Here is a 27,271-nt window from a genome sequence, read left to right as displayed (position 1 = left end):
CCGCTCCGGGTCATCGATCGCATGGAGTGGTAGCAACATCGTTGTGAAGCTACGACAAACAAACCAACCAACCACCAGGTGTATCCGACGGACAGTCAGTGAAACTACAAGGCAAGACATCAACAGGTGGAACTACAAGGCAGGAAGTCAACAGGTGAAACTACAAGGTAGGAAGTCAACAGGTGAAACTACAAGGTAGGAAGTCAACAGGTGAAACTACAAGGCAGGAGGTCAACAGGTGAAACTACAAGGCAGGAGGTCAACAGGTGAAACTACAAGGCAGGAAGTCAACAGGTGAAACTACAAGGCAGGAAGTCAACAGGTGAAACTACAAGGCAGGAGGTCAACAGGTGGAACTACAAGGCAGAAAGTCAACAGGTGAAACTACAAGGCAGGAGGTCAACAGGTGAAACTACAAGGCAGGAGGTCAACAGGTGAAACTACAAGGCAGGAGGTCAACAGGTGAAACTACAAGGCAGAAAGTCAACAGGTGGAACTACAAGGCAAGAAGACAACAGGTGAAACTACAAGGCAAGACGTCAACAGGTGAAACTACAAGGCAAGAAGTCAACAGGTGAAACTACAAGGCAGGAAGTCAACAGGTAAACACCGTTCTCTCTCCGACATTCATTTTCTCTCGATCGTTCCAGTGCTTTACACTGCAGAAGACTGCCCCCCCCCCCCAATGCGCTCCCTGTGATTGGTCAAACCGATTAATCGGAATGGCCAATTAATTAGGGCCGATTTCAAGTCTCATAATAATCGGAAATCGTTATTTTTAGACACCAATTTTGCCCGATTACACCTTTGATCTTTATTTAACTAGGCAATTATTATTCTTAATGCAATTCTTACATTCTTATTTTCAATGACGGCCTAGGAACGGTGGGTTAACTGCCTCGTTCAGGTGCAGAACGAGAGGTTTTCACCTTGTCAGTTCGGGGGATCCAATCTTGCAACCTTACAGTTAACTAGTCCAACGCAATAACTACCTGCCTCTCTCTCGTTGCACTCCACAAGGAGACTGCCTGTTACGCGAATGCAGTAAGCCAAGGTAAGTTGCTAGCTAGCATTAAATGTATCTTATAAAAAACAACCATAATCACTAGTTAACTACACATGGTTGATGACATTACTAGATATTATCTAGCGTGTCCTGCGTTGCATATAATCTGACTGAGCATACAAGCATCTAAGTATCTGACTGAGCGGTGGTAGGCAGAAGCAGGCGCGTAAACATTCATTCAAACAGCACTTTTGTGCGTTTTGCCAGCAGCTCTTCGTTGTGCGTCAAGCATTGCGCTGTTTATGACTTCAAGCCTATCAACTCCCGAGATGAGGCTGGTGTGACCAAAGTGAAATGGCTGGCTAGTTAGCGCGCGCTAATAGCGTTTCAAACGTCACTCGCTCTGAGCCTTCTAGTAGTTGTGTCCCTTGCTCTGCATGGGTAACGCTGCTTCGATGGTGGCTGTTGTCGATGTGTTGCTGGTTCGAGCCCAGGTAGGGGCGAGGAGAGGGACGGAAGCTATACTGTTACACTGGCAATACTAAAGTGCCTATAAGAACATCCAATAGTCAAAGGAGTATGAAATACTAATGGTATAGAGGGAAAAAGTCCTATAATTCCTATAATAGCTACAACCTAAAACTTCTTACCTGGGAATATTGAAGACTCATGTTAAAAGGAACCACCAGCTTTCATATGTTCTCATGTTCTGAGCAAGGAACTGAAACGTTAGCTTTCTTACATGGCACATATTGCACTTTTACTTCTCCAACACTTTGTTTTTGCATTATTTAAACCAAATTGAACATGTTTCATTATCTACTTGAGGCTAAATGGATTTTATTGATGTATTATATTAAGTTAAAATAAGTGTTCATTTAGTATTGTTGTAATTGTCATTATTACAAATTTTAAAAAATATATTATTATATTATTTTTTCACATCAGCGATGTAACACACCCATTCCTACACACCACCACACACCCATTCCTACCCTCCCCCAATCACTCCTCCCACACCCCAGTAGGCTAGTTGAGAACAAGTTCTCATTTACAATTGCGACCTCCTCCCACACCCATTACCTTACTGTAATAGATTTCCATTACAATCACCAAAGAGCCATTTCTCAAGGAAGAATTTAGCTAGAACTGTCTGGGAGGGGTCTGATTGGGTAGTGGAATACTGAAAACTAGTTGTTATTGGCAGAGAGGTTTGGAACTCTGTCATTGATCTATTAACCAATTTGCCGCATGGTGATGTAGTATAGGCTTTGACAGCAGCTACAAGCCAGTTCTACCCGGCCCGGCCGGACCAGTTCTACCCGGCCCGGCCCGGTCCGGCCCGTTCTACCCGGCCCGGCCCGGTCCCGCCCCGTTCTACCCGGCCCGGCCGGTCCGGCCCGTTCTACCCGGCCCGGTCGGTCGGGACCGGTTCTACCCGGCCCGGTGGTCCGGCCCCCGTTCTACCCGGCCCGGTGGTCCGGCCCCCGTTCTACCCGGCCCGGTGGTCCGGCCCCCGTTCTACCCGGCCCGGTGGTCCGGCCCCGTTCTACCCGGCCCGGTCGGGACCGGTTCTACCCGGCCCCGACCCGGCCCGGTCGGTCGGGACCGGTTCTACCCGGCCCGGTCGGCCCGGTCGGGACCGGTTCTACCGGTTCTACCCGGCCCGGTCGGCCCGGTCGGGACCGGTTCTACCGGTTCTACCCGGCCCGGTTCTACCGGTTCTACCCGGCCCGGTCGGTTCTACCGGTTCTACCCGGCCCGGTTCTACCGGTTCTACCCGGCCCGGCCGGTTCTACCGGTTCTACCCGGCCCGGTTCTACCGGTTCTACCCGGCCCGGTCCGGTTCTACCGGTTCTACCCGGCCCGGTCCGGTTCTACCGGTTCTACCCGGCCCGGTCCGGTTCTACCGGTTCTACCCGGCCCGGTCCGGTTCTACCGGTTCTACCCGGCCCGGTCGGGACCGGTTGGTCCCGGGACGGTTCTACCCGGCCCGGTCAGACCAGTTCTACCCGGCCCAGTCAGAATAGCTCTACCCGGCCCAGTCAGAATAGCTCTACCCGGCCCAGTCAGAATAGCTCTACCCGGCCCAGTCAGAATAGCTCTACCCGGCCCAGTCAGAATAGCTCTACCCGGCCCAGTCAGAATAGCTCTACCCGGCCCAGTCAGAATAGCTCTACCCGGCCCAGTCAGAATAGTTCTACCCGACCCAGTCAGACCAGTTATAACCGGCCCAGTCAGACCAGTTCTACCCGGCCCAGTCAGACCAGTTCTACCTCACCCAGTTTGAGGCTGAGGCCTATCTTGGGCCGGTGTTCATCTGTGGGCTGGGCGTCTGGAGAGTTCTCATGAGGGATGATGATGCCACACGGAGACTCGTTGCCAGGGGAGTTGGGCGTGGCGTCGCCGCTGCCCGACGACACAGAGGGTGCCGACGTGATTGGCCGCAGTGTGGGCTTGAGGTGTGGGTGTGTCCTGGCGTCTGACGAGTCGTCCCCGTCACGATCGTCAAGCTCCTCTCCATCCTCCACGTCATCGTCTGATTGGGACTGAGGGTGTTCGGGAGGAGGCCTGTCTGCACCTCCTCCTCCTCCTCTCCTGTCCCTGTGGTGCTCCCTCTCTCGGTGCTCCCTCTCTCGGTGCTCCCTCTCTCGGTGCTCCCTCTCTCGGTGCTCCCTCTCCCGGTGCTCCCTCTCCCGGTGTGGTTTCTCCTGCTGCACCTCCTCCTCCGGCTTCACTGGGGGCTGCCGCCTCCGCTCTGCCTCCTCCTCCATCTTGGTTTAAAATCAAATCACAATTTATTTAAAGTCTCAACACACTTTACAAATGAAAATAAAGAAAAACACAAATGTCATGAATGTGCCTTGTTGATTAGTGTGTATTGTCCCCATTTGACAGGTACAATACACACTGATCAACATTTCTCATTTCTGTTACTGTGCCAAAGTTAACCAGCTGGCTGATTTTACTCTGTAGTACACGAGACAGACAGGAGGCACACAGGAGGCAGACAGGAGGCACACAGGAGGCACACGAGACAGACAGGAGGCAGACAGGAGGCACACGAGAGAGAGACAGACAGGAGGCACACGAGAGAGAGACAGACAGGAGGCAGACAGGAGGCAGACAGGAGGCACACAGGAGGCACACAGGAGGCACACAGGAGGCACACAGGAGGCACACAGGAGGCAGACAGGAGGCACACGAGAGAGAGACAGACAGGAGGCACACAGGAGGCTGACAGGAGGCACACAGGAGGCAGACACGAGACAGACAGGAGGCACACGAGACAGACAGGAGGCAGACAGGAGGCACACACGAGACAGACAGGAGGCACACGAGAGAGAGACAGGAGGCACACAGGAGGCAGACAGGAGGCAGACAGGAGGCAGACAGGAGGCACACAGGAGGCACACAGGAGGCAGACAGGAGGCACACAGGAGGCAGATGAGAGAGAGACATACAGGAGGCACACAGGAGGCAGACGAGAGAGAGACATACAGGAGGCAGACAGGAGGCACACAGGAGGCAGACGAGAGAGAGACATACAGGAGGCAGACAGGAGGCAGACAGGAGGCACACAGGAGGCACACAGGAGGCACACAGGAGGCAGACAGGAGGCACACGAGAGAGAGACAGACAGGAGGCTGACAGGAGGCACACAGGAGGCAGACACGAGACAGACAGGAGGCAGACAGGAGGCACACACGAGGCACACAGGAGGCACACGAGAGAGAGACAGACAGGAGGCACACGAGAGAGAGACAGACAGGAGGCACACGAGAGAGAGACAGACAGGAGGCACACGAGAGAGAGACAGACAGGAGGCACACGAGAGAGAGACAGACAGGAGGCACACACACGAGACAGACAGGAGGCACACACACGAGACAGACAGGAGGCACACACGAGAGAGAGACAGACAGGAGGCACACACGAGAGAGACAGACAGGAGGCACACACGAGAGAGACAGACAGGAGGCACACACGAGAGAGAGACAGACAGGAGGCACACACGAGAGAGAGACAGACAGGAGGCACACACGAGAGAGAGACAGACAGGAGGCACACACGAGAGAGAGACAGACAGGAGGCACACACACGAGACAGACAGGAGGCACACACACGAGACAGACAGGAGGCACACACGAGAGAGAGACAGACAGGAGGCACACACGAGAGAGAGACAGACAGGAGGCACACACGAGAGAGAGACAGACAGGAGGCACACACGAGAGAGAGACAGACAGGAGGCACACACGAGAGAGACAGACAGGAGGCACACACGAGAGAGAGACAGACAGGAGGCACACACGAGAGAGAGACAGACAGGAGGCACACACGAGAGAGAGACAGACAGGAGGCACACACGAGAGAGAGACAGACAGGAGGCACACACGAGAGAGAGACAGACAGGAGGCACACACGAGAGAGAGACAGACAGGAGGCACACACGAGAGAGAGACAGACAGGAGGCACACACGAGAGAGAGACAGACAGGAGGCACACACGAGAGAGAGACAGACAGGAGGCACACACGAGAGAGAGACAGACAGGAGGCACACACGAGAGAGAGACAGACAGGAGGCACACACGAGAGAGAGACAGACAGGAGGCACACACGAGAGAGAGACAGACAGGAGGCACACACGAGAGAGAGACAGACAGGAGGCACACACGAGAGAGAGACAGACAGGAGGCACACGAGAGAGAGACAGACAGGAGGCACACACACGAGACAGACAGGAGGCACACACGAGAGAGAGACAGACAGGAGGCACACACGAGAGAGAGACAGACAGGAGGCACACACGAGAGAGAGACAGACAGGAGGCACACACGAGAGAGAGACAGACAGGAGGCACACACGAGAGAGAGACAGACAGGAGGCACACGAGAGAGAGACAGACAGGAGGCACACGAGAGAGAGACAGACAGGAGGCACACGAGAGAGAGACAGACAGGAGGCACACGAGAGAGAGACAGACAGGAGGCACACGAGAGAGACAGACAGGAGGCACACGAGAGAGAGACAGACAGGAGGCACACGAGAGAGAGACAGACAGGAGGCACACGAGAGAGAGACAGACAGGAGGCACACGAGAGAGAGACAGACAGGAGGCACACGAGAGAGAGACAGACAGGAGGCACACGAGAGAGAGACAGACAGAGGCACACGAGAGAGAGACAGACAGGAGGCACACGAGAGAGAGACAGGAGGCACACGAGAGACAGACAGACAGGAGGCACACGAGAGAGAGACAGACAGGAGGCACACGAGAGAGAGACAGACAGGAGGCACACGAGAGAGAGACAGACAGGAGGCACACGAGAGAGAGACAGACAGGAGGCACACACACGAGACAGACAGGAGGCAGACAGACAGACATACCCTCTGCATCTCCTGTTGTACAACAGACAGACAGACCATCTGCAGCTCCTGTTCTACAACAGACAGACAGACATACCCTCTGCAGCTCCTGTTCTACAACAGACAGACAGACATACCCTCTGCAGCTCCTGTTCTACAACAGACAGACAGACATACCCTCTGCAGCTCCTGTTCTACAACAGACAGACAGACATACCCTCTGCAGCTCCTGTTCTACAACAGACAGACAGACCCTCTGCAGCTCCTGTTCTACGACAGACAGACATACCCTCTGCAGCTCCTGTTCTACAACAGACAGACAGACAGACATACCCTCTGCAGCTCCTGTTCTACAACAGACAGACAGACAGACCCTCTGCAGCTCCTGTTCTACAACAGACAGACATACCCTCTGCAGCTCCTGTTCCACAACAGACATACCCTCTGCAGCTCCTGTTCTACAACAGACAGACAGACATACCCTCTGCAGCTCCTGTTCTACAACAGACAGACCCTCTGCAGCTCCTGTTCCACAACAGACAGACAGACATACCCTCTGCAGCTCCTGTTCTACAACAGACAGACAGACATACCCTCTGCAGCTCCTGTTCTACAACAGACAGACAGACATACCCTCTGCAGCTCCTGTGCTACAACAGACAGACCCTCTGCAGCTCCTGTTCCACAACAGACAGACATACAGACCCTCTGCAGCTCCTGTTCTACAACAGACAGACATACCCTCTGCAGCTCCTGTTCTACAACAGACATACCCTCTGCAGCTCCTGTTCTACAACAGACATAACCTCTGCAGCTCCTGTTCTACAACAGACATACCCTCTGCAGCTCCTGTTCCACAACAGACAGACATACCCTCTGCAGCTCCTGTTCTACAACAGACAGACCCTCTGCAGCTCCTGTTCTACAACAGACAGACCCTCTGCAGCTCCTGTTCTACAACAGACAGACAGACAGACAGACAGACATACCCTCTGCAGCTCCTGTTGTACAACAGACAGACAGACAGACAGACAGACCCTCTGCAGCTCCTGTTCTACGACAGACAGACAGACATACCCTCTTTAGCTCCTGTTCTACAACAGACAGACCCTCTGCAGCTCCTGTTGTACAACAGACACAGACATACCCTCTGCAGCTCCTGTTCTACGACAGACAGACAGACATACCCTCTGCAGCTCCTGTTCCACAACAGACAGACAGACAGACCCTCTGCAGCTCCTGTTCCACAACAGACAGACAGACATACCCTCTGCAGCTCCTGTTCTACAACAGACATACCCTCTGCAGCTCCTGTTCCACAACAGACAGACAGACATACCCTCTGCAGCTCCTGTTCTACAACAGACAGACAGACCCTCTGCAGCTCCTGTTCTACAACAGACAGACATACCCTCTGCAGCTCGGCCTCAGGGTCTGGGTGTCCCTCAGCTAACAGTCTCTGTCTGATCTGATCATGCTCTTCCTTCTCCCTCTTCCTGTCTCTATCATCCAGCTCCGTCTCCTTCTCACGGTCTCTCAGACGTTTCTGTAATGCACTACCCCTGAGGGGAGGGGGACAGAGAGACAGTCAGTCATACAGATTAACACTACAGACCCGGGTTCAAATACTATTTGTAATCATTCAAATACTTAGCATTTGCTTTAGGCTGCCTATAGCGCCACATGGGCGGGGTTTGCTATTTCTTTTTACACCACACAAACTCAAATCAAGCCCAACTTGAGTTTATGAAATTATTTAAAATAGCATTGGAACAGCAGGTTCCTTTGTTTGTGGCTTCCACAGACCAGTTCCTACAGCTAGTATTTTGACTCATCTCTGTTATAAACGGTGTCATCTCACCTGTGGTATTTTGACTCATCTCTGTTATAAACGGTGTCATCTCACCTGTAGTATTTTGACTCATCTCTGTTATAAGCGGTGTCATCTCACCTGTGGTATTTTGACTCATCTCTGTTATAAACGGTGTCATCTCACCTGTAGTATTTTGACTCATCTCACCTGTAGTATTTTGACTCATCTCTGTTATAAACAGTGTCATCTCACCGGTAGTATTTTGACTCATCTCACCTGTAGTATTTTGACTCATATCACCTGTAGTATTTTGACTCATCTCACCTGTAGTATTTTGACTCATCTCTGTTATAAACGGTGTCATCTCACCTGTAGTATTTTGACTCATCTCTGTTATAAACGGTGTCATCTCACCGGTAGTATTTTGACTCATCTCTGTTATAAACGGTGTCATCTCACCTGTAGTATTTTGACTCATCTCTGTTATAAACGGTGTCATCTCACCTGTAGTATTTTGACTCATCTCACCTGTAGTATTTTGACTCATCTCTGTTATAAACGGTGTCATCTCACCGGTAGTATTTTGACTCATCTCTGTTATAAACGGTGTCATCTCACCGGTAGTATTTTGATTCATCTCTGTTATAAACGGTGTCATCTCACCGGTAGTATTTTGACTCATCTCACCTGTAGTATTTTGACTCATCTCACCGGTAGTATTTTGACTCATCTCTGTTATAAACGGTGTCATCTCACCGGTAGTATTTTGACTCATCTCTGTTATAAACGGTGTCATCTCACCTGTAGTATTTTGACTCATCTCACCTGTAGTATTTTGACTCATCTCTGTTATAAACGGTGTCATCTCACCTGTAGTATTTTGACTCATCTCTGTTATAAACGGTGTCATCTCACCTGTAGTATTTTGACTCATCTCTGTTATAAACGGTGTCATCTCACCTGTAGTATTTTGACTCATCTCACCTGTAGTATTTTGACTCATCTCTGTTATAAACGGTGTCATCTCACCTGTAGTATTTTGACTCATCTCTGTTATAAACGGTGTCATCTCACCTGTATTTTGACTCATTTTTATAAACATCATCTCACTCACCTGTAGTATTTTGACTCATCTCTGTTATAAACAGTGTCATCTCACCGGTAGTATTTTGACTCATCTCACCTGTAGTATTTTGACTCATATCACCTGTAGTATTTTGACTCATCTCACCTGTAGTATTTTGACTCATCTCTGTTATAAACGGTGTCATCTCACCTGTAGTATTTTGACTCATCTCTGTTATAAACGGTGTCATCTCACCTGGTAGTATTTTGACTCATCTCTCTGTCATCTCATAATTTTGACTCATCTCTGTTATAAACGGTGTCATCTCACCTGTAGTATTTTGACTCATCTCACCTGTAGTATTTTGACTCAATAAACGGTGTCATCTCACCGGTAGTATTTTGACTCATCTCTGTTACGGTGTCATCTCACGTATTTTGATTCATCTCTGTTATAAACGGTGACTCATCTCACCTGTAGTATTTTGACTCATCTCACCGGTAGTATTTTGACTCATCTCTGTTATAAACGGTGTCATCTCACCGGTAGTATTTTGACTCATCTCTGTTATAAACGGTGTCATCTCACCTGTAGTATTTTGACTCATCTCACCTGTAGTATTTTGACTCATCTCTGTTATAAACGGTGTCATCTCACCTGTAGTATTTTGACTCATCTCTGTTATAAACGGTGTCATCTCACCTGTAGTATTTGACTCATCTCTGATAAACGGTCATCTCACCTGTAGTATTTTGACTCATCTCACCTGTAGTATTTTGACTCATCTCTGTTATAAACGGTGTCATCTCACCTGTAGTATTTTGACTCATCTCTGTTATAAACGGTGTCATCTCACCTGTAGTATTTTGACTCATCTCACCTGTAGTATTTTGACTCATCTCTGTTATAAACGGTGTCATCTCACCTGTAGTATTTTGACTCATCTCTGTTATAAACGGTGTCATCTCACCTGTAGTATTTTGACTCATCTCACCTGTAGTATTTTGACTAATCTCTGTTATAAACGGTGTCATCTCACCTGTAGTATTTTGACTCATCTCTGTTATAAACGGTGTCATCTCACCGGTAGTATTTTGACTCATCTCACCTGTAGTATTTTGACTCATCTCTGTTATAAACGGTGTCATCTCACCTGTAGTATTTTGACTCATCTCACCTGTAGTATTTTGACTCATCTCTGTTATAAACGGTGTCATCTCACCGGTATTTTGACTCATCTCTGTTATAAACGACTCATCTCACCTGTAGTATTTTGACTCATCTCTGTTATAAACGGTGTCATCTCACGGTATTTTGACTCATCTCACCTGTAGTATTTTGACTTTTGACTCATCTCTGTTATAAACGGTGTCATCTCACCGGTAGTATTTTGACTCATCTCTGTTATAAACGGTGTCATCTCACCTGTAGTATTTTGACTCATCTCACCTGTAGTATTTTGACTCATCTCTGTTATAAACGGTGTCATCTCACCTGTAGTATTTTGACTCATCTCTGTTATAAACGGTGTCATCTCACCTGTAGTATTTTGACTCATCTCACCTGTAGTATTTTGACTAATCTCTGTTATAAACGGTGTCATCTCACCTGTAGTATTTTGACTCATCTCACCTGTAGTATTTTGACTCATCTCTGTTATAAACGGTGTCATCTCACCGGTAGTATTTTGACTCACCTCTGTTATAAACGGTGTCATCTCACCTGTAAACTCATCTCTGTTATAAACGGTGTCATCTCACCGGTAGTATTTTGACTCATCTCACCTGTAGTATTTTGACTCATCTCTGTTATAAACGGTGTCATCTCACCTGTAGTATTTTGACTCATCTCACCTGTAGTATTTTGACTCATCTCTGTTATAAACGGTGTCATCTCACCGGTAGTATTTTGACTCACCTCTGTTATAAACGGTGTCATCTCACCTGTAGTATTTTGACTCATCTCTGTTATAAACGGTGTCATCTCACCGGTAGTATTTTGACTCATCTCACCTGTAGTATTTTGACTCATCTCACCGGTAGTATTTTGACTCATCTCTGTTATAAACGGTGTCATCTCACCTGTAGTATTTTGACTCATCTCACCTGTAGTATTTTGACTCATCTCTGTTATAAACGGTGTCATCTCACCTGTAGTATTTTGACTCATCTCTGTTATAAACGGTGTCATCTCACCTGTAGTATTTTGACTCATCTCACCTGTAGTATTTTGACTAATCTCTGTTATAAACGGTGTCATCTCACCTGTAGTATTTTGACTCATCTCACCTGTAGTAAATCTCTGTTATAAACGGTGTCATCTCACCGGTAGTATTTTGACTCATCTCTGTTCTCACCTGTAATTTTGACTCATCTCTGTTATAAACGGTGTCATCTCACCGGTAGTATTTTGACTCATCTCACCTGTAGTATTTTGACTCATCTCACCGGTAGTATTTTGACTCATCTCTGTTATAAACGGTGTCATCTCACCGGTAGTATTTTGACTCATCTCTGTTATAAACGGTGTCATCTCACCTGTAGTATTTTGACTCATCTCACCTGTAGTATTTTGACTCATCTCTGTTATAAACGGTGTCATCTCACCTGTAGTATTTTGACTCATCTCTGTTATAAACGGTGTCATCTCACCTGTAGTATTTTGACTCATCTCACCTGTAGTATTTTGACTCATCTCTGTTATAAACGGTGTCATCTCACCTGTAGTATTTTGACTCATCTCACCTGTAGTATTTTGACTCATCTCTGTTATAAACGGTGTCATCTCACCGGTAGTATTTTGACTCACCTCTGTTATAAACGGTGTCATCTCACCTGTAGTATTTTGACTCATCTCTGTTATAAACGGTGTCATCTCACCGGTAGTATTTTGACTCATCTCACCTGTAGTATTTTGACTCATCTCACCGGTAGTATTTTGACTCATCTCACCTGTAGTATTTTGACTCATCTCTGTTATAAACGGTGTCATCTCACCGGTAGTATTTTGACTCATCTCTGTTATAAACGGTGTCATCTCACCGGTAGTATTTTGACTCACCTCTGTTATAAACGGTGTCATCTCACCTGTAGTATTTTGACTCATCTCTGTTATAAACGGTGTCATCTCACCTGTAGTATTTTGACTCATCTCACCTGTAGTATTTTGACTAATCTCTGTTATAAACGGTGTCATCTCACCTGTAGTATTTTGACTCATCTCACCTGTAGTATTTTGACTCATCTCTGTTATAAACGGTGTCATCTCACCTGTAGTATTTTGACTCATCTCTGTTATAAACGGTGTCATCTCACCTGTAGTATTTTGACTCATCTCTGTTATAAACGGTGTCATCTCACCTGTAGTATTTTGACTCATCTCACCTGTTATTTTGAAACGGTGTCATCTCACCTGTAGTATTTTGACTCATCTCACCTGTAGTATTTTGACTCACCTCTGTTATAAACGGTGTCATCTCACCTGTAGTATTTTGACTCATCTCACCTGTAGTATTTTGACTCATCTCTGTTATAAACGGTGTCATCTCACCGGTAGTATTTTGACTCACCTCTGTTATAAACGGTGTCATCTCACCTGTAGTATTTTGACTCATCTCTGTTATAAACGGTGTCATCTCACCGGTAGTATTTTGACTCATCTCACCTGTAGTATTTTGACTCATCTCTGTTATAAACGGTGTCATCTCACCGGTAGTATTTTGACTCATCTCACCTGTAGTATTTTGACTCATCTCTGTCATCGTCATAATCTTCCAGGAACTCTTTCAGACGCTTTCCTTCTTTGGTCTGGAGGAAGAGGAAGAACACTGGATTACATACTAACTCTAAGTCTCCACACATCACAGATGTAGACAGAATCAGAGGTAACTAAACGGATTACTGTCACGTTCGTTAGTATAGTCGGACCAAGGCGCTGCGTACGTAGAATTCCACGTTATTTATTAGAGAGTGAAACAATAAACGAACCGTGACGACAATGCAGAGCGAACAGGCAACTAAACATAAACAATATCCCATCACCCACAGGTGGGAAAAAAATGCTACTTAAGTATGATCCCCAATTAGAGACAACGATAACCAGCTGCCTCTAATTGGGAATCATGCAAATCACCAACATAGAAAATCAAACCTAGAACCCCACATAGAAAATATAAACTAGAACACCCCCCATGCCCTGACCTACTTTACCATAGAAAATATAAACTAGAACAACCCCCCCAAGTCACACCCTGACCTACTCTACCATAGAAAATATAAACTAGAACAACCCCCCAAGTCACGCCCTGACCTACTCTACCATAGAAAATATAAACTAGAACAACCCCCCAAGTCACACCCTGACCTACTCTACCATAGAAAATATAAACTAGAACAACCCCCAAGTCACGCCTGACCTACTCTACCATAGAAAATATAAACTAGAACAACCCCCCAAGTCACGCCCTGACCTACTCTACCATAGAAAATATAAACTAGAACAACCCCCCCAGTCACGCCTGACCTACTCTACCATAGAAAATATAAACTAGAACAACCCCCCAGACCCCTGACCTACTCTACCATAGAAAATATAAACTAGAACAACCCCCCCCAGTCACGCCCTGACCTACTCTACCATAGAAAATATAAACTAGAACCCCCCCCCCAAGTAACGCCCTGACCTACTCTACCATAGAAAATATAAACTAGAACCCCCTCCCCCTGACCTACTCTACCATAGAAAATATAAACTAGAACAACCCCCAAGTCATCGCCCTGACCTACTCTACCATAGAAAATATAAACTAGAACAACCCCCATGAAACCTACTCTACCATAGAAAATATAAACTAGAACAACCCCCAAGTCACGCCCTGACCTACTCTACCATAGAAAATATAAACTAGAACACGCCTGACCTACTCTACCATAGAAAATATAAACTAGAAACCCTACTCTACCATAGAAAATATAAACTAGAAACCCCCCCCAAGTCACACCCTGACCTACTCTACCATAGAAAATATAAACTAGAACAACCCCCAAGTCACGCCCTGACCTACTCTACCATAGAAAATAAACTAGAACAACCCCCCAAGTCAGCCCTGACCTACTACCATAGAAAATATAAACTAGAACAACCCCCAAGTCACGCCCTGACCTACTCTACCATAGAAAATATAAACTAGAACAACCCCCCAGTCACGCCTGACCTACTCTACCATAGAAAATATAAACTAGAACAACCCCCCAGTCACGCCCTGACCTACTCTACCATAGAAAATATAAACTAGAACAACCCCACGCCTGACCTAGTATAAACTAGAACCCTGACCTACTCTACCATAGAAAATATAAACTAGAACCCCCTCCCCCTGACCTACTCTACCATAGAAAATATAAACTAGAACAACCCCCCAAGTCACGCCCTGACCTACTCTACCATAGAAAATATAAACTAGAACAATCCCCCATCACGCCCTGACCTACTCTACCATAGAAAATATAAACTAGAACAACCCCCAAGTCACACCCTGACCTTATCTACCATAGAAAATATAAACTAGAACAACCCCCCCAGTCACGCCTGACCTACTCTACCATAGAAAATATAAACTAGAAAACCCCCAAGTCACGCCCTGACCTACTCTACCATAGAAAATATAAACTAGAAACCCCCCCCCCCCAAGTCACACCCTGACCTACTCTACCATAGAAAATATAAACTAGAATGTGACAGTTACAGGTTGACAGAATCAGGAAGATTGTATACTTATAGAAGGCATATACAGTAGGGCAAAAAAAGTATTTAGTCAGCCACCAATTGTGCAAGTTCTCCCACTTTAAAAGATGAGAGAGGCCTGTAATTTTCATCATAGGTACACTTCAACTATGACAGACAAAATGAGGGAAAAAAATCCAGAAAATCACATTGTAGGATATTTAACCTCTTGCGACGAGCAATCCCGTATCCGGGAGCGTAATCATAGCCTCAAATGCATTAGCATAACGCAACTTTTCCTATTCATGAAAATCGCAAATGAAATGAAATAAATGTATTCAAACACAAGCTTAGCCACAATTGGTGGCTGACTAAATACTTTTTTGCCCCACTGTATAGAATCATCTCTCTGACCATCTCATGGCGTCTCTCCTCCTCTCTCTGGTTCTCTTTGTCGTAGTCCCGAGCCTTCTTCCTCTCCCTGATCTCCCAGTTCTTCAGACGCTGAGAAGAAGAGAAACAGCATCTGATATATATATACACACACACACACGGAATGCTGTTTCAGCCAATCAGCATCCAAAACCAACTGCATCTATACATAGACCGGTGTTCAATTGAGTTGTCTGAAGACAGAGCACAGTGGCTGTGTCTCAAATGGAACCCTGCTCTGGTCTAAAGTAGTGCACTATATAGTGAATAGGGCTCTGGTCTAAAGTAGTGCACCATATAGGGAATAGGGTTCTATAGGCCTCTGGTCTAAAGTAGTATACTATATAGGGAATAGGGTTCCATAGGGCTCTGGTCTAAAGTAGTGCACTATATAGGGAATAGGGTTCTATAGGGCTCTGGTCTAAAGTAGTGCACTATATAGGGAATAGGGTTCTATAGGGCTCTGGTCTAAAGTAGTGCACTATATAGGGAATAGGGTTCTATAGGGCTCTGGTCTAAAGTAGTGCACTATATAGGGAATAGGGTTCTATAGGGCTCTGGTCTAAAGTAGTGCACTATATAGGGAATAGGGTTCTAAAAGTAGTGCACCATATAGGGAATAGGGTTCTATAGGCCTCTGGTCTAAAGTAGTATACTATATAGGGAATAGGGTTCTATAGGGCTCTGGTCTAAAGTAGTGCACTATATAGGGAATAGGGTTCTATAGGGCTCTGGTCTAAAGTAGTGCACTATAGGAATAGGGTTCTATAGGGCTCTGGTCTAAAGTAGTGCACTATATAGGGTTCTATAGGGCTCCATAGGGCTCTGGTCTAAAGTAGTGCACTATATAGGGAATAGGGTTCTATAGGGCTCTGGTCTAAAGTAGTACACTATATAGGGAATAGGGTTCTATAGGCCTCTGGTCTAAAGTAACAGGGAATACTATAGGGCTCTGGTCTAAAGTAGTGCACTATATAGGGAATAGGGTGCCATAGGGCTCTGGTCTAAAGTAGTGCACTATATAGGGAATAGGGCTCTGGTCTAAAGTAGTGCACTATATAGGGAATAGGGCTCTGGTCTAAAGTAGTGCACTATGTAGGGAATAGGGTTCTATAGGGCCCTGGACTAAAGTAGTGCACTATATAGGGAATAGGGTGCCATAGGGCCCTGGTCTAAAGTAGTGCACTATATAGTGAATAGGACTCTGGTCTAAAGTAGTGCACTGTATAGAGAATAGGGTGCCAATAGTGCTCTGGTCTAAAGTAGTGCACTATATAGGGAACACGTAGTGGGAATAGGGCTCTGGTCTAAAGTAGTAAGGGCTCTGGTCTAAAGTAGTGCACTATATAGGGAATAGGGGTCTAAAGCCTAGGGTAGTGCACTATATAGGGAATAGGGTCTGGTCTATAGTGCTAGTGCACTGGAATAGGAATAGGACTCTGGTCTAAAGTAGTGCACTATATAGGGAATAGGGTTCTAATAGGGCTCTGGTCTAAAGTAGTGCACTATATATAGGAATAGGAACTCTGGTGGTCACGATATAGGGAATAGGGCTCTGGTCTAAAGTAGTGCACTATAGGGAATAGGGGTCTATAGTGCACGGTATAGGGAATAGGGCTCTGGTGTAAATATAGTAGGTGCACTATATAGGGAATAGGGGGCTCTGGTGTCACTATAGTGCTATGGAATAATGTCTGGTGTAAAGTAGTGCACTATATAGGGAATAGGGCACTATATAGGGAATAGGGTCTGGTCTAAAGTAGGGCCATAGGGCTCTGGTGTAAAGTAGTGCACTATATAGGGAATAGCGTGCCATTTGGAACACATCCCTAAGTGCCTTAAGCCTGAGGGAATCAGAAAGAGTTGTCAGACTGGTTGTGTTCTCATGCTACGACAGTATATTGCAGTAGTGCCTAAAGTAAAGCCTAATTTACCCTACACACGTATGTAATGCAAGAAAGCTGTTAGCAAATGAGAATGTTAATCGTGTATGGAGTTGCATGTTTGTGTATTTTTGCAACGACACAGGACTACCACCATTCCTCCGTGGGTAATGTAGTTTTTACGTTGTGTACTTGCGTAGGGTATAAATTCAGCCTCGTCAAACATGGACTACATGTCAAACTTACTTCCTGGTAAGCAGTCTCCTTGTCCCTCATCTTCCTCTCCAGTTTCCTGCGTTCGTACGCCTCCTCCTGATCTTCCTCGCGGTCGTGTTTCTTCTCATCGCGGCTCCGTTCTCTACAGGCAGAGACGTGAGTTCAAACACTCGCCACTTGGACAGCTGACTAGCGTCTCAGAGTGCTGAACTAGAGACCTCATACCAACCTGGATTTACTGCGGTCTTCGCTGACTTCTCGACTCCGATCCTTCACGCGTTCCCTCTCTCCTCGCTCCCTCTCTCCCCGTTCCCTTTCTCTCTCCTTCGTCCGTTCACGTTCCCGATCGATCCGGTCCCGGTCTCTGTCCCGCTCTCTCTCCTTGATGTTGTCGTTTCTCTCCTTCTCCTTCTCCCTCTCGCGGTCCCGGCGCTCCCTCTCTCGCTCCCTCTCTTTGTCCCTCTCCCTCCTGTCCTTATCGATCTCTTGCCGTTCCTGCTCTTTCTTACCCTTCTCTTCCTCCAGTTTCTACAGGAAGAAGAGGAGTATCCCGTGTTAGTCACTCTACTGCTGTATCCCCCATAGACAACACAGTCAACACAGCAGTGAGAGAGAACAAGCTACCTGAACCATGAAAAAAAAAGCCCTAGACCATTATTATTTCTCCTACACCAAACTTTACAGTTGGCACTATGCATTGGGGCAGGTAGCGTTCTCCCGGCATCCGCCAAACCCAGATTTGTCCGTCGGACTGCCAGATGGTGAAGTGTGATTCATCACCTCAGAGAAAGCGTTTCCACTGTTCCCGAGTCCAATGGCGGCGAGCTTTACACCACTCCAGTTGACGCTTGGCATTACACATGGTGATCTTAGGCTCGTGTGCAGCTGCTCGGCCATGGAAACCCATTTCATGAAGCTGCCGACAAACAGGTATTGTGCTGAAGTTGCTTCCAGAGGCCCATGTGACACCTGAACTGGACTCGCATGTAAAGAATGCACGCATTGGGGTCTAGGAAACTGTGCAGTATCCCAACATCCCTACGGACGATGCCCACTACCCACCTGGACAAAAGGAATGCATTAGTGAGGATGCTGTACATCGACTTACCAAACTCACCACAATGTTCACAGCCCTGGGACTGAACTCCTCCCTGCGCAACAGCTCCTATCTCAAGGCCATATCAGACTGTTAAATAGCCATCCCTAGCCGGCATCCACCCTGCACCTTAAGAGGCTGCTTCCCTACATACATAGACATGGTATCACCAGTCACTTTAATAAGGTTTACATACTGCTTTACTCATCTCATATGTACATACTGTATTTTAGTTAATGCCACTCCGACATTGCTCGATTTAATATTTGTATATTAATTCATTCCATTATTTTGACTTTTAGATGTGTGAATTGTTAGATACAACTGCAATGTTGGAGCTCGGAAACACAAAGCATTTCACTACACCCGCAATAACATCTGATAACCATGTGTATGTGACCAATAACATCTGCTGAATATGTGACCAATAACATCTGCTGAATATGGGCATGTGACCAATAACATCTGCTGAATATGGGCATGTGACCAATAACATCTGCTGAATATGGGCATGTGACCAATAACATCTGAAATATGGATGTGACCAATAACATGGAATATGGGCATGTGACCAATAACATCTGACCAATAACATCTGTTAAATATGGGCATGTGACCAATAACATCTGCTGAATATGGGCATGTGACCAATAACATCTGCTGAATATGGGCATGTGACCAATAACATCTGTTAAATATGGACCAATAACATCTGTTAAATATGGGCATGTGACCAATGACATCTGTTAAATATGGGCATGTGACCAATAACATCTGCTGAATATGGGCATGTGACCAAGTATTAAATATGACCAATAACATCTGCTGAATATGGGCATGTGACCAATAACATCTGCTGAATATGGGCATGTGACCAATAACATCTTGTATGGACCAATAACATCTGGATATGACCATTAAAAAAGTAAATGGTCCCCTGGTTCCACATTGTGTTACGTTACAGCCTTGTTCTACAATGGATTGAATTAAAATAAATGGTCCTCAATCTACACAAAATACCCCACATTGACTCAATACCCCACATTGACTCAATACCCCTCAATACCCCACATTGACTCAATATCCCACAATGACTCAATACCCCACAATGACTCAATACCCCACAATACCCTGCAATGACTCAATACCCCACAATACCCTGCAATGACTCAATAACCCCCAATGACTCAATACCCCACAATGACTCAATACCCCACAATGACTCAATACCCCACAATACCCCACAATGACTCAATACCCCACATTGACTCAATACCCCACATTGACTCAATACCCCACAATGACTCACTCAATACCCTGCAATGACTCAATAACCCCAATGACTCAATACACTCAATACCCCACAATGACTCAATAACAATACCCCACAATGACTCAATACCCCACATCAATACCCCATTGACTCAAAACCCACATTGACTCAATACCCCACATTGACTCAATACCCCACATTGACTCAATACCCCACAATGACTCAATACCCCTCAATACCCCACATTGACTCAATGACTCAATACCCCACATTGACTCAATACCCCACATTGACTCAATACCCCACATTGACTCAATACCCCACATTGACTCAATACCCCACATTGACTCAATACCCCTCAATACCCCACATTGACTCAATACCCCACATTGACTCAATACCTCATAATGACAAAGCAAAAATAGTTTTTTGCAAAAGGTATTTCTGTTTTAATACATATTTACATAACTATTCAGACCCTTTGCTATTAGTCTCTAATTTGAGTTCAGGTGCATCCCCTTTCCATTGATCATCCTAGAGATGTTTCTACAACTTGATTGTAATTGTGGTAAATTCAATTGATTGTACATGATTTGGAAAGGCACACACCTGTCTATATAAGGTCCCACAGTTGACAGTGCATGTCAGAGCAAAAACCAAGCCATGAGGTTGAAGGAATTGTCCATAGAGGTCAGAGACAGGATTGTGTCGAGGCACAGATCTGGGGAAGGGTACCAACACATGTCTGCAGCATTGAAGGTCCCCAAGAACACAGTGGCCTCCATCATTCTTAAATGAAGAAGTTTGGAACCACCAAGACTCGTCCTAGAGCCAAACTGAGCAATCAGGGGAGAAGAGGCTTGGTCAGGGAGGTGATCAAGAACCCAATGGTCACTCTGACAGAGCTCCAGAGTTCCTCTGTGAAGATGGGAGAACCTTCCAGAAGGACAACCATCTGTGCCACACTCTACCAATCAGGCCTTTATGGTAGAGTGGCCAGACTAAAGCCACTCCTCAGTAAAATGCAAGACAGCCCGCTTGGAGTTTACCAAAAGGCACCTAAAGGACTCTAAGACCATGAGAAACAAGATTCTCTGTTCTGATGAAACCAAGATTGAACTATTTGGCCTGAATGACAAGCGTCACGTCTGGAAGAAACCTGGCAGCATCCCTACGGTGAAGCATGGTGGTGGCAGCATCATGCTGTGGGGATGTTTTTCAGCGGCAGGGACTTGGAGACTAGTCAGGATCGAGGGGAAGATAAACGGAGCAAAGTACAGAGAGATCCTTGAAGAAAACCAAGGATCGAGAGCGCTCAGGACCTCAGACTGGGGTGAAGGTTCACATTCAAACAAGACAATCACCCTAAGCACACAGCCAAGACAACGCAGGAGTGGCTTCGGGACAAGTTTCTGAATGTCCTTGAGTGGCCCAGCCAGAGCCTGGACTTGAACCCGATCTAACATCTCTGGAGAAACCTGAAAATAGTAGCTGTGCAGCGACGCTCCCCATCCAACCTGACAGAGCTTGAGAGGATCTGCAGAGAAGAATGGGAGAAACTCCCCAAATACAGGTGTGCCAAGCTTGTAGCGTCAGACCCAAGAAGACTCTAGGCTGTAATCGCTGCCAAAGATGCTTCAACAAAGTACTGAGTAAAGGGTCTGAATACTTATGTCAATGTTATATTTCAGTTTTTTTTTTATATATATATATATACATTTGCTAAATTTTGCTTTGTCATTATGGGGTGTGTAGATTGATGAGGGAGGGGGAAAAAACAATTAGAATAAGGCTGTAACTAAAATGTGGAACAAGTCAAGGGGTTTGAATACTTTCTGAATGCACTGTACACCACTAGGACCTGGTTTACTGGTCTCTCGCTGGCCTTCTATTCACACTGCCAGTGGGCCTCCTGTTAACCATGTCAACTAGCTAGTAGCTACAAACACAAGCTTGTATCCAAAATGGCACCCTATTCCCTACGTGGGGAGCGGCAGGGTAGCCTAGTGGTTAGAGCGTTGGGCTAGAAACCGAAAGGTGGCAAGTTCGAATCCCCGAGCTGACAAGGTAAAAATCTGTCGTTCTGCCCCTGAACAGGCAGTTAACCCACTGTTCCTAGACCAGTTAACCCACTGTTCCTAGACCAGTTAACCCACTGTTCCTAGACCAGTTAACCCACTGTTCCTAGACCAGTTAACCCACTGTTCCTAGACCAGTTAACCCACTGTTCCTAGACCAGTTAACCCACTGTTCCTAGACCAGTTAACCCACTGTTCCTAGGCCAGTTAACCCACTGTTCCTAGACCAGTTAACCCACTGTTCCTAGACCAGTTAACCCACTGTTCTAGACCAGTTAACCCACTGTTCCTAGACCAGTTAACCCACTGTTCCTAGGCCAGTTAACCCACTGTTCCTAGACCAGTTAACCCACTGTTCCTAGACCAGTTAACCCACTGTTCCTAGACCAGTTAACCCACTGTTCCTAGACCAGTTAACCCACTGTTCCTAGACCAGTTAACCCACTGTTCCTAGGCCGTCATTGAAAATGAGAATGTGTTCTTAACTGACTTGTTAAATGAAGATATTGCACTCCTTTTGACCAGCGTCGGGTACAACACGGGCTTGGCGGTAACGTATATATATATATATAGTGCAGTAACAGTCTCAGAGCTGCCCCCTATGCAAGTCCTCCAGAAAAGGAACGCCCGAGACGTAGAGAGAAGAAAAGTAAAAGATGATGCTTACATCCACGCTCCCCAAAGCTCTGAGATTCATCAATACATCGTCTACCATAAATGGTTGGGGTTTATAATCAATAGATTTAAAAGACCCATTACATTACAGGGAGGGATATTTAGATCCGGGATCGAAGGACCAAGGACCAACCCTACTCTCTAGCTGGTAGTTCTACTGCGTAGTTTTCATCCCATTAGTTAACAGTTGATCCTACGAGGGGCTACTGAAATAGCAGTAGTTAGTAGTAGTAGTAGTTAATAGTTCTGATGGATACATATTGTTTATAAAAGATTACATTTTTATCAAGTTCAGATAGATCAAATGCACAAAATGAGGAAATATCAACTAATGTTGTTGACAATATGAATGAATGATCTTAGGAAGGGTGGTTCAATACATGAATTTGAAGTCCAATAGGTAACAGGATGTTGAAACTACACTAGGTGTAGTGTAGATGTGGGTATTGTAGTTCTTTTCTCTCCAAAAGCCTAATGAGTGAGTGGTAAGGTAAGAGAACAGTGGGCTGTGTTACCTTGTGAGTGTCCCGGAACTTAGAGATCTCTCTGGATATCAGGTCTCTTTTGTCATCCTCCATCTCCATCACATTGATGTCCTCCTGGGAAACACAAGTCACGGAACAGGTTATCCAATGGCTGGAGGTAATACAGTACAGGGAGACAAGTCACGAAACAGACTACTGTACATACACTAACATTACCAAAAGTACGTGGCCACCTGACAGATTCGTCCGTCAGAACGCCAGATGGTGAAGTGTGATTCATCACTCTAGAGTCCAATGGCGGCGAGCTTTACACCACTCCAGATGACGCTTGGCAATATTAGGCTTGTGTGCGACTGATCGGCCATGGAAACCCATTTCATGAAGCTCCTGAAGAACAGTTCTTGTGCCGACGTTGCTTCCAGAGGCAGTTTGGAACTCGGTAGTGAGTGTTGCAACCGAGGACAGATGATTTTTACGCGCTACTCGCTTCAGAACTCAGTGGTTCCGTTTTGTGCACTTGTGTGGCCTACCACTTCACGGCTGAGCCGTTGTTGCTCCTAGACGTTTCCACTTCACAATAACACCACTTACAGTTGATCCGAGGCAGATCTAGAAGGGCAGAAATGTTACGAACTAACTATTCACCCCACCCAAAGTCAATACTTTGTAGAGCCACCTTTTGCAGCAATTACAGCCGCAAATCTCTTGGAAGTCTCTATACTGTTTCAAACTTCACTCGCTTTTAGATTTGGAGTAGTTATTCCCCTTGCGCTGCAAGGGCCGCGGCTTTTGTGGAGCGATGGGTAGCGCTGCTTCGAGTGTGGCTGTTGTCGATGTGTTCCTGGTTCGAGCCCAGGTAGGGGCGAGGATGGGGACGGAAGCTATACTGTTACACTGGCAATACTATAGTGCCTTTAAGAACATCCAATAGTCAAAGGTTATGAAATACAAATGGTATAGAGAGAAATAGTCCTATAAATACTATATTAACTACAACCTAAAACCTCTTACCTGGGAATATTGAAGTCTCATGTTAAAAGGAACCACCAGCTTTCATATGTTCTCATGTTCTGAGCAAGGAACTGAAACGTTAGCTTTCTTACATGGCACATATTGCACTTTTACTTCTCCAACACTTTGTTTTTGCATTATTTAAACCAAATTGAACATGTTTCATTATTTATTTGAGGCTAAATTGATTTTATTGATGTATTATATTAAGTTAAAATAAGTGTTCATTCAGTATTGTTGTAATTGTCATTATTACAAATAAATCAAATAAAAAATCTGCCGATTAAACGGTATCGACTTTTTTGGTCCTCCAATAAATCGGTATCATAATCATAATCGGTCGACCTCTACTTGGAACATCTAGCCACTGGGATTTCTGCTCAATCTTCAAGGCAAAACTGCTCCAGCTCCTTCAAGTTGGATGGGTTCCGCTGGTGTACAGCAATCTTTAAGTCATAGCACAGATTCTCAATTGGATTGAGGTCTGGGCTTTGACTAGGCCATTCCAAGACAGTTAAATGTTTCCCCTAAACCACTCGAGTGTTACTTTAGCAGTATGCTTAGGGTAATTGTCCTGCTGGAAGGTGAACCTCCGTCCCAGTCTCAAATCTCTGGAAGACTGAAACAGGTTTCCCTCAAGAATGTCCCTGTATTTAGCACCATCCATCATTCCTTCCATTCTGACCAGTTTCCCTGCAGATGAAAAACATCCCCACACCATGATGCTGCCACCACCATTCTTCACTGTGGGGATGTATTCTCGGGGTGATGAGGTGTTGGATGTGCGCCAGGCAGCGTTTCCATTGATGGCCAAAAAGCTCCATTTTAGTCTCATCTGACCAGAGCACCTTCTTCCATATGTCTCCTTTTGGCAAACACCTAACATGTTTGATTGTTTTTTCTTTAAGCAATGGCTTTGGCCACTCTTCCGTAAAGCCCAGTTCTTGTGGAGTGTACAGCTTAAAGTGGTCCTATGGACAAATACTCCAATCTCCGCTGTGGAGCTTTGCAGCTCCTTCAGGGTTATCTTTGGTCTCTTTTTTTGCCTCTCTGAATAACTCCCTCCTTGCCTGGCCCGTGAGTTTTGGTGCGAGGCCCACTCTTCGCAGGTTTGTGGTGGTGCCATATTCTTTCCATTTTTTAATAGTGGATTTAAAATGCTGCTCCGTGGGATGTTCAAAGTTTCTGATATTTTTTTATCATCCAACCCTGATCTGTACTTCTCCACAACATTGTCCCTGAGCTGTTTGGAGCTGTTTGGAGAGCTCCTTGGTTTTCATGGAGCCCCTTGCTTACTGGTGTTGCAGACTCTGGGTTCTTTCAGAACAGCTGTATATATATACACTGAGATCACGTGACACTTAAATAAAGTCCACCGTTATGCAATCTATCACACACCACTTTTGCATATTTTTTTTTTAGTAATAAAAAATAAAAATAAATCACTTCTCCAATTTGGACTATTTTGTGTTTGTCCATTACATGAAACATCCATTTCAATAAACAGGTTGTATTTATATTTAAATTACAGGTTGTAACGCAACAAAATAGGAAAAACGCCAAGGGGGATGAATACTTTTTCAAGATTCAAGTAAGTAAAGAAACAAACACACTCTGTATGTAAATCAGATTGATAAAGATGACAATCTCTCACAAAATGGTGACTGAAGAATTTAAAGGGCCGGCGCATTTAAAATGTGATATCCTGTGTTTTATATATATTTCCACACTATGAGGTTGAAGTAATACTGTGAACTCATGAACATTATGATAATGCCCATTTAGTGTAAGAGCTGTTTCAAAAGAACAAACAGAATTTTCAGCCTGTTTTGGTGGGATGGAGTTTTGGCGTTCCACTGTGACATCACCTTGCAGTAAATTAGTTAATAGACCAATCAGAAAGAGAGTTCTAAACCTCTCTGCCAATAACAGCACATTTTCTGTGTTTCCCCTCTCCACTCAAAACCACTTCCAGACAGTCCTAGCTAATTTCCCGCTTGAGAAATGGCTCACAGATGGTAAATTCTACCAGAAAGAAGTGGTAGCTTACTGGTAGCCTGCAGTCATACTACTACCTCCTCTGTTCAGTGGAACGGACGCTACTACCTCCTCTGTTCAGTGGAACGGACGCTACTACCTCCTCTGTTCAGTGGAACGGACGCTACTACCTCCTCTCTCCAGTGGAACGGACGCTACTACCTCCTCTCTCCAGTGGAACGGACGCTACTACCTCCTCTCTCCAGTGGAACGGACGCTCCTCTCTCCAGTGGAACGGACGCTACTACCTCCTCTCTCCAGTGGAACGGACGCTACTACCTCCTCTCTCCAGTGGAACGGACGCTACTACCTCCTCTCTCCAGTGGAACGGACGCTACTACCTCCTCTGTTCAGAGGAACGGACGCTACTACCTCCTCTCTCCAGCGGAACGGACGCTACTACCTCCCCTCTCCAGCGGAACGGACGCTACTACCTCCTCTGTACAGCGGAACGGACGCTACTACCTCCTCTGTACAGCGGAACGGACGCTACTACCTCCTCTGTACAGCGGAACGGACGCTACTACCTCCTCTCTCCAGGGGAACGGACGCTACTACCTCCTCTCTCCAGTGGAACGGACGCTACTACCTCCTCTGTTCAGAGGAACGGACGCTACTACCTCCTCTGTTCAGTGGAACGGACGCTACTACCTCCTCTGTTCAGAGGAACAGACGCTACTACCTCCTCTGTTCAGCGGAACGGACGCTACTACCTCCTCTCTCCAGTGGAACGGACGCTACTACCTCCTCTGTTCAGTGGAACGGACGCTACTACCTCCTCTGTTCAGTGGAACGGACGCTACTACCTCCTCTCTCCAGTGGAACGGACGCTACTACCTCTCTCCAGTGGAACGGACGCTCCAGTGGAACGGACGCTCCCTCTCTCCAGTGGAACGGACGCTACTACCTCCTCTCTCCAGTGGAACGGACGCTACTACCTCCTCTCTCCAGTGGAACGGACGCTACTACCTCCTCTCTCCAGTGGAACGGACGCTACTACCTCCTCTCTCCAGTGGAACGGACGCTACTACCTCCTCTCTCCAGTGGAACGGACGCTACTACCTCCTCTCTCCAGTGGAACGGACGCTACTACCTCCTCTCTCCAGCG

General features: G+C 46.1%; 1 protein-coding gene across 2 annotated transcripts in view; it reads right to left on the bottom strand.

Annotated features, from left to right (window-relative positions):
* The window catches only part of rbm25a (RNA binding motif protein 25a), a 46,679-nt gene that overhangs the window by 12,466 nt on the left and 6,942 nt on the right, over nucleotides 1-27,271 (bottom strand). For both annotated transcript variants that reach the window (XM_065004405.1, XM_065004406.1), the window contains exons 8-14: nucleotides 23,146-23,229; nucleotides 17,738-18,036; nucleotides 17,539-17,650; nucleotides 15,392-15,481; nucleotides 12,989-13,062; nucleotides 7,789-7,939; nucleotides 3,288-3,780 (exon numbers count right to left, since the gene is read on the bottom strand). In XM_065004405.1, the coding sequence (XP_064860477.1) occupies nucleotides 3,288-3,780; nucleotides 7,789-7,939; nucleotides 12,989-13,062; nucleotides 15,392-15,481; nucleotides 17,539-17,650; nucleotides 17,738-18,036; nucleotides 23,146-23,229 (1,303 nt within the window). The remainder of the gene's footprint in view (nucleotides 1-3,287; nucleotides 3,781-7,788; nucleotides 7,940-12,988; nucleotides 13,063-15,391; nucleotides 15,482-17,538; nucleotides 17,651-17,737; nucleotides 18,037-23,145; nucleotides 23,230-27,271) is intronic.

Source organism: Oncorhynchus nerka, linkage group LG18, assembly GCF_034236695.1.
Source record: "Oncorhynchus nerka isolate Pitt River linkage group LG18, Oner_Uvic_2.0, whole genome shotgun sequence".
NCBI classification, from domain to species: domain Eukaryota; kingdom Metazoa; phylum Chordata; class Actinopteri; order Salmoniformes; family Salmonidae; genus Oncorhynchus; species Oncorhynchus nerka.
The sequence above is the reverse complement of the archived record's forward strand: the minus strand, read 5'-3'. Positions and strand labels throughout refer to the sequence as shown.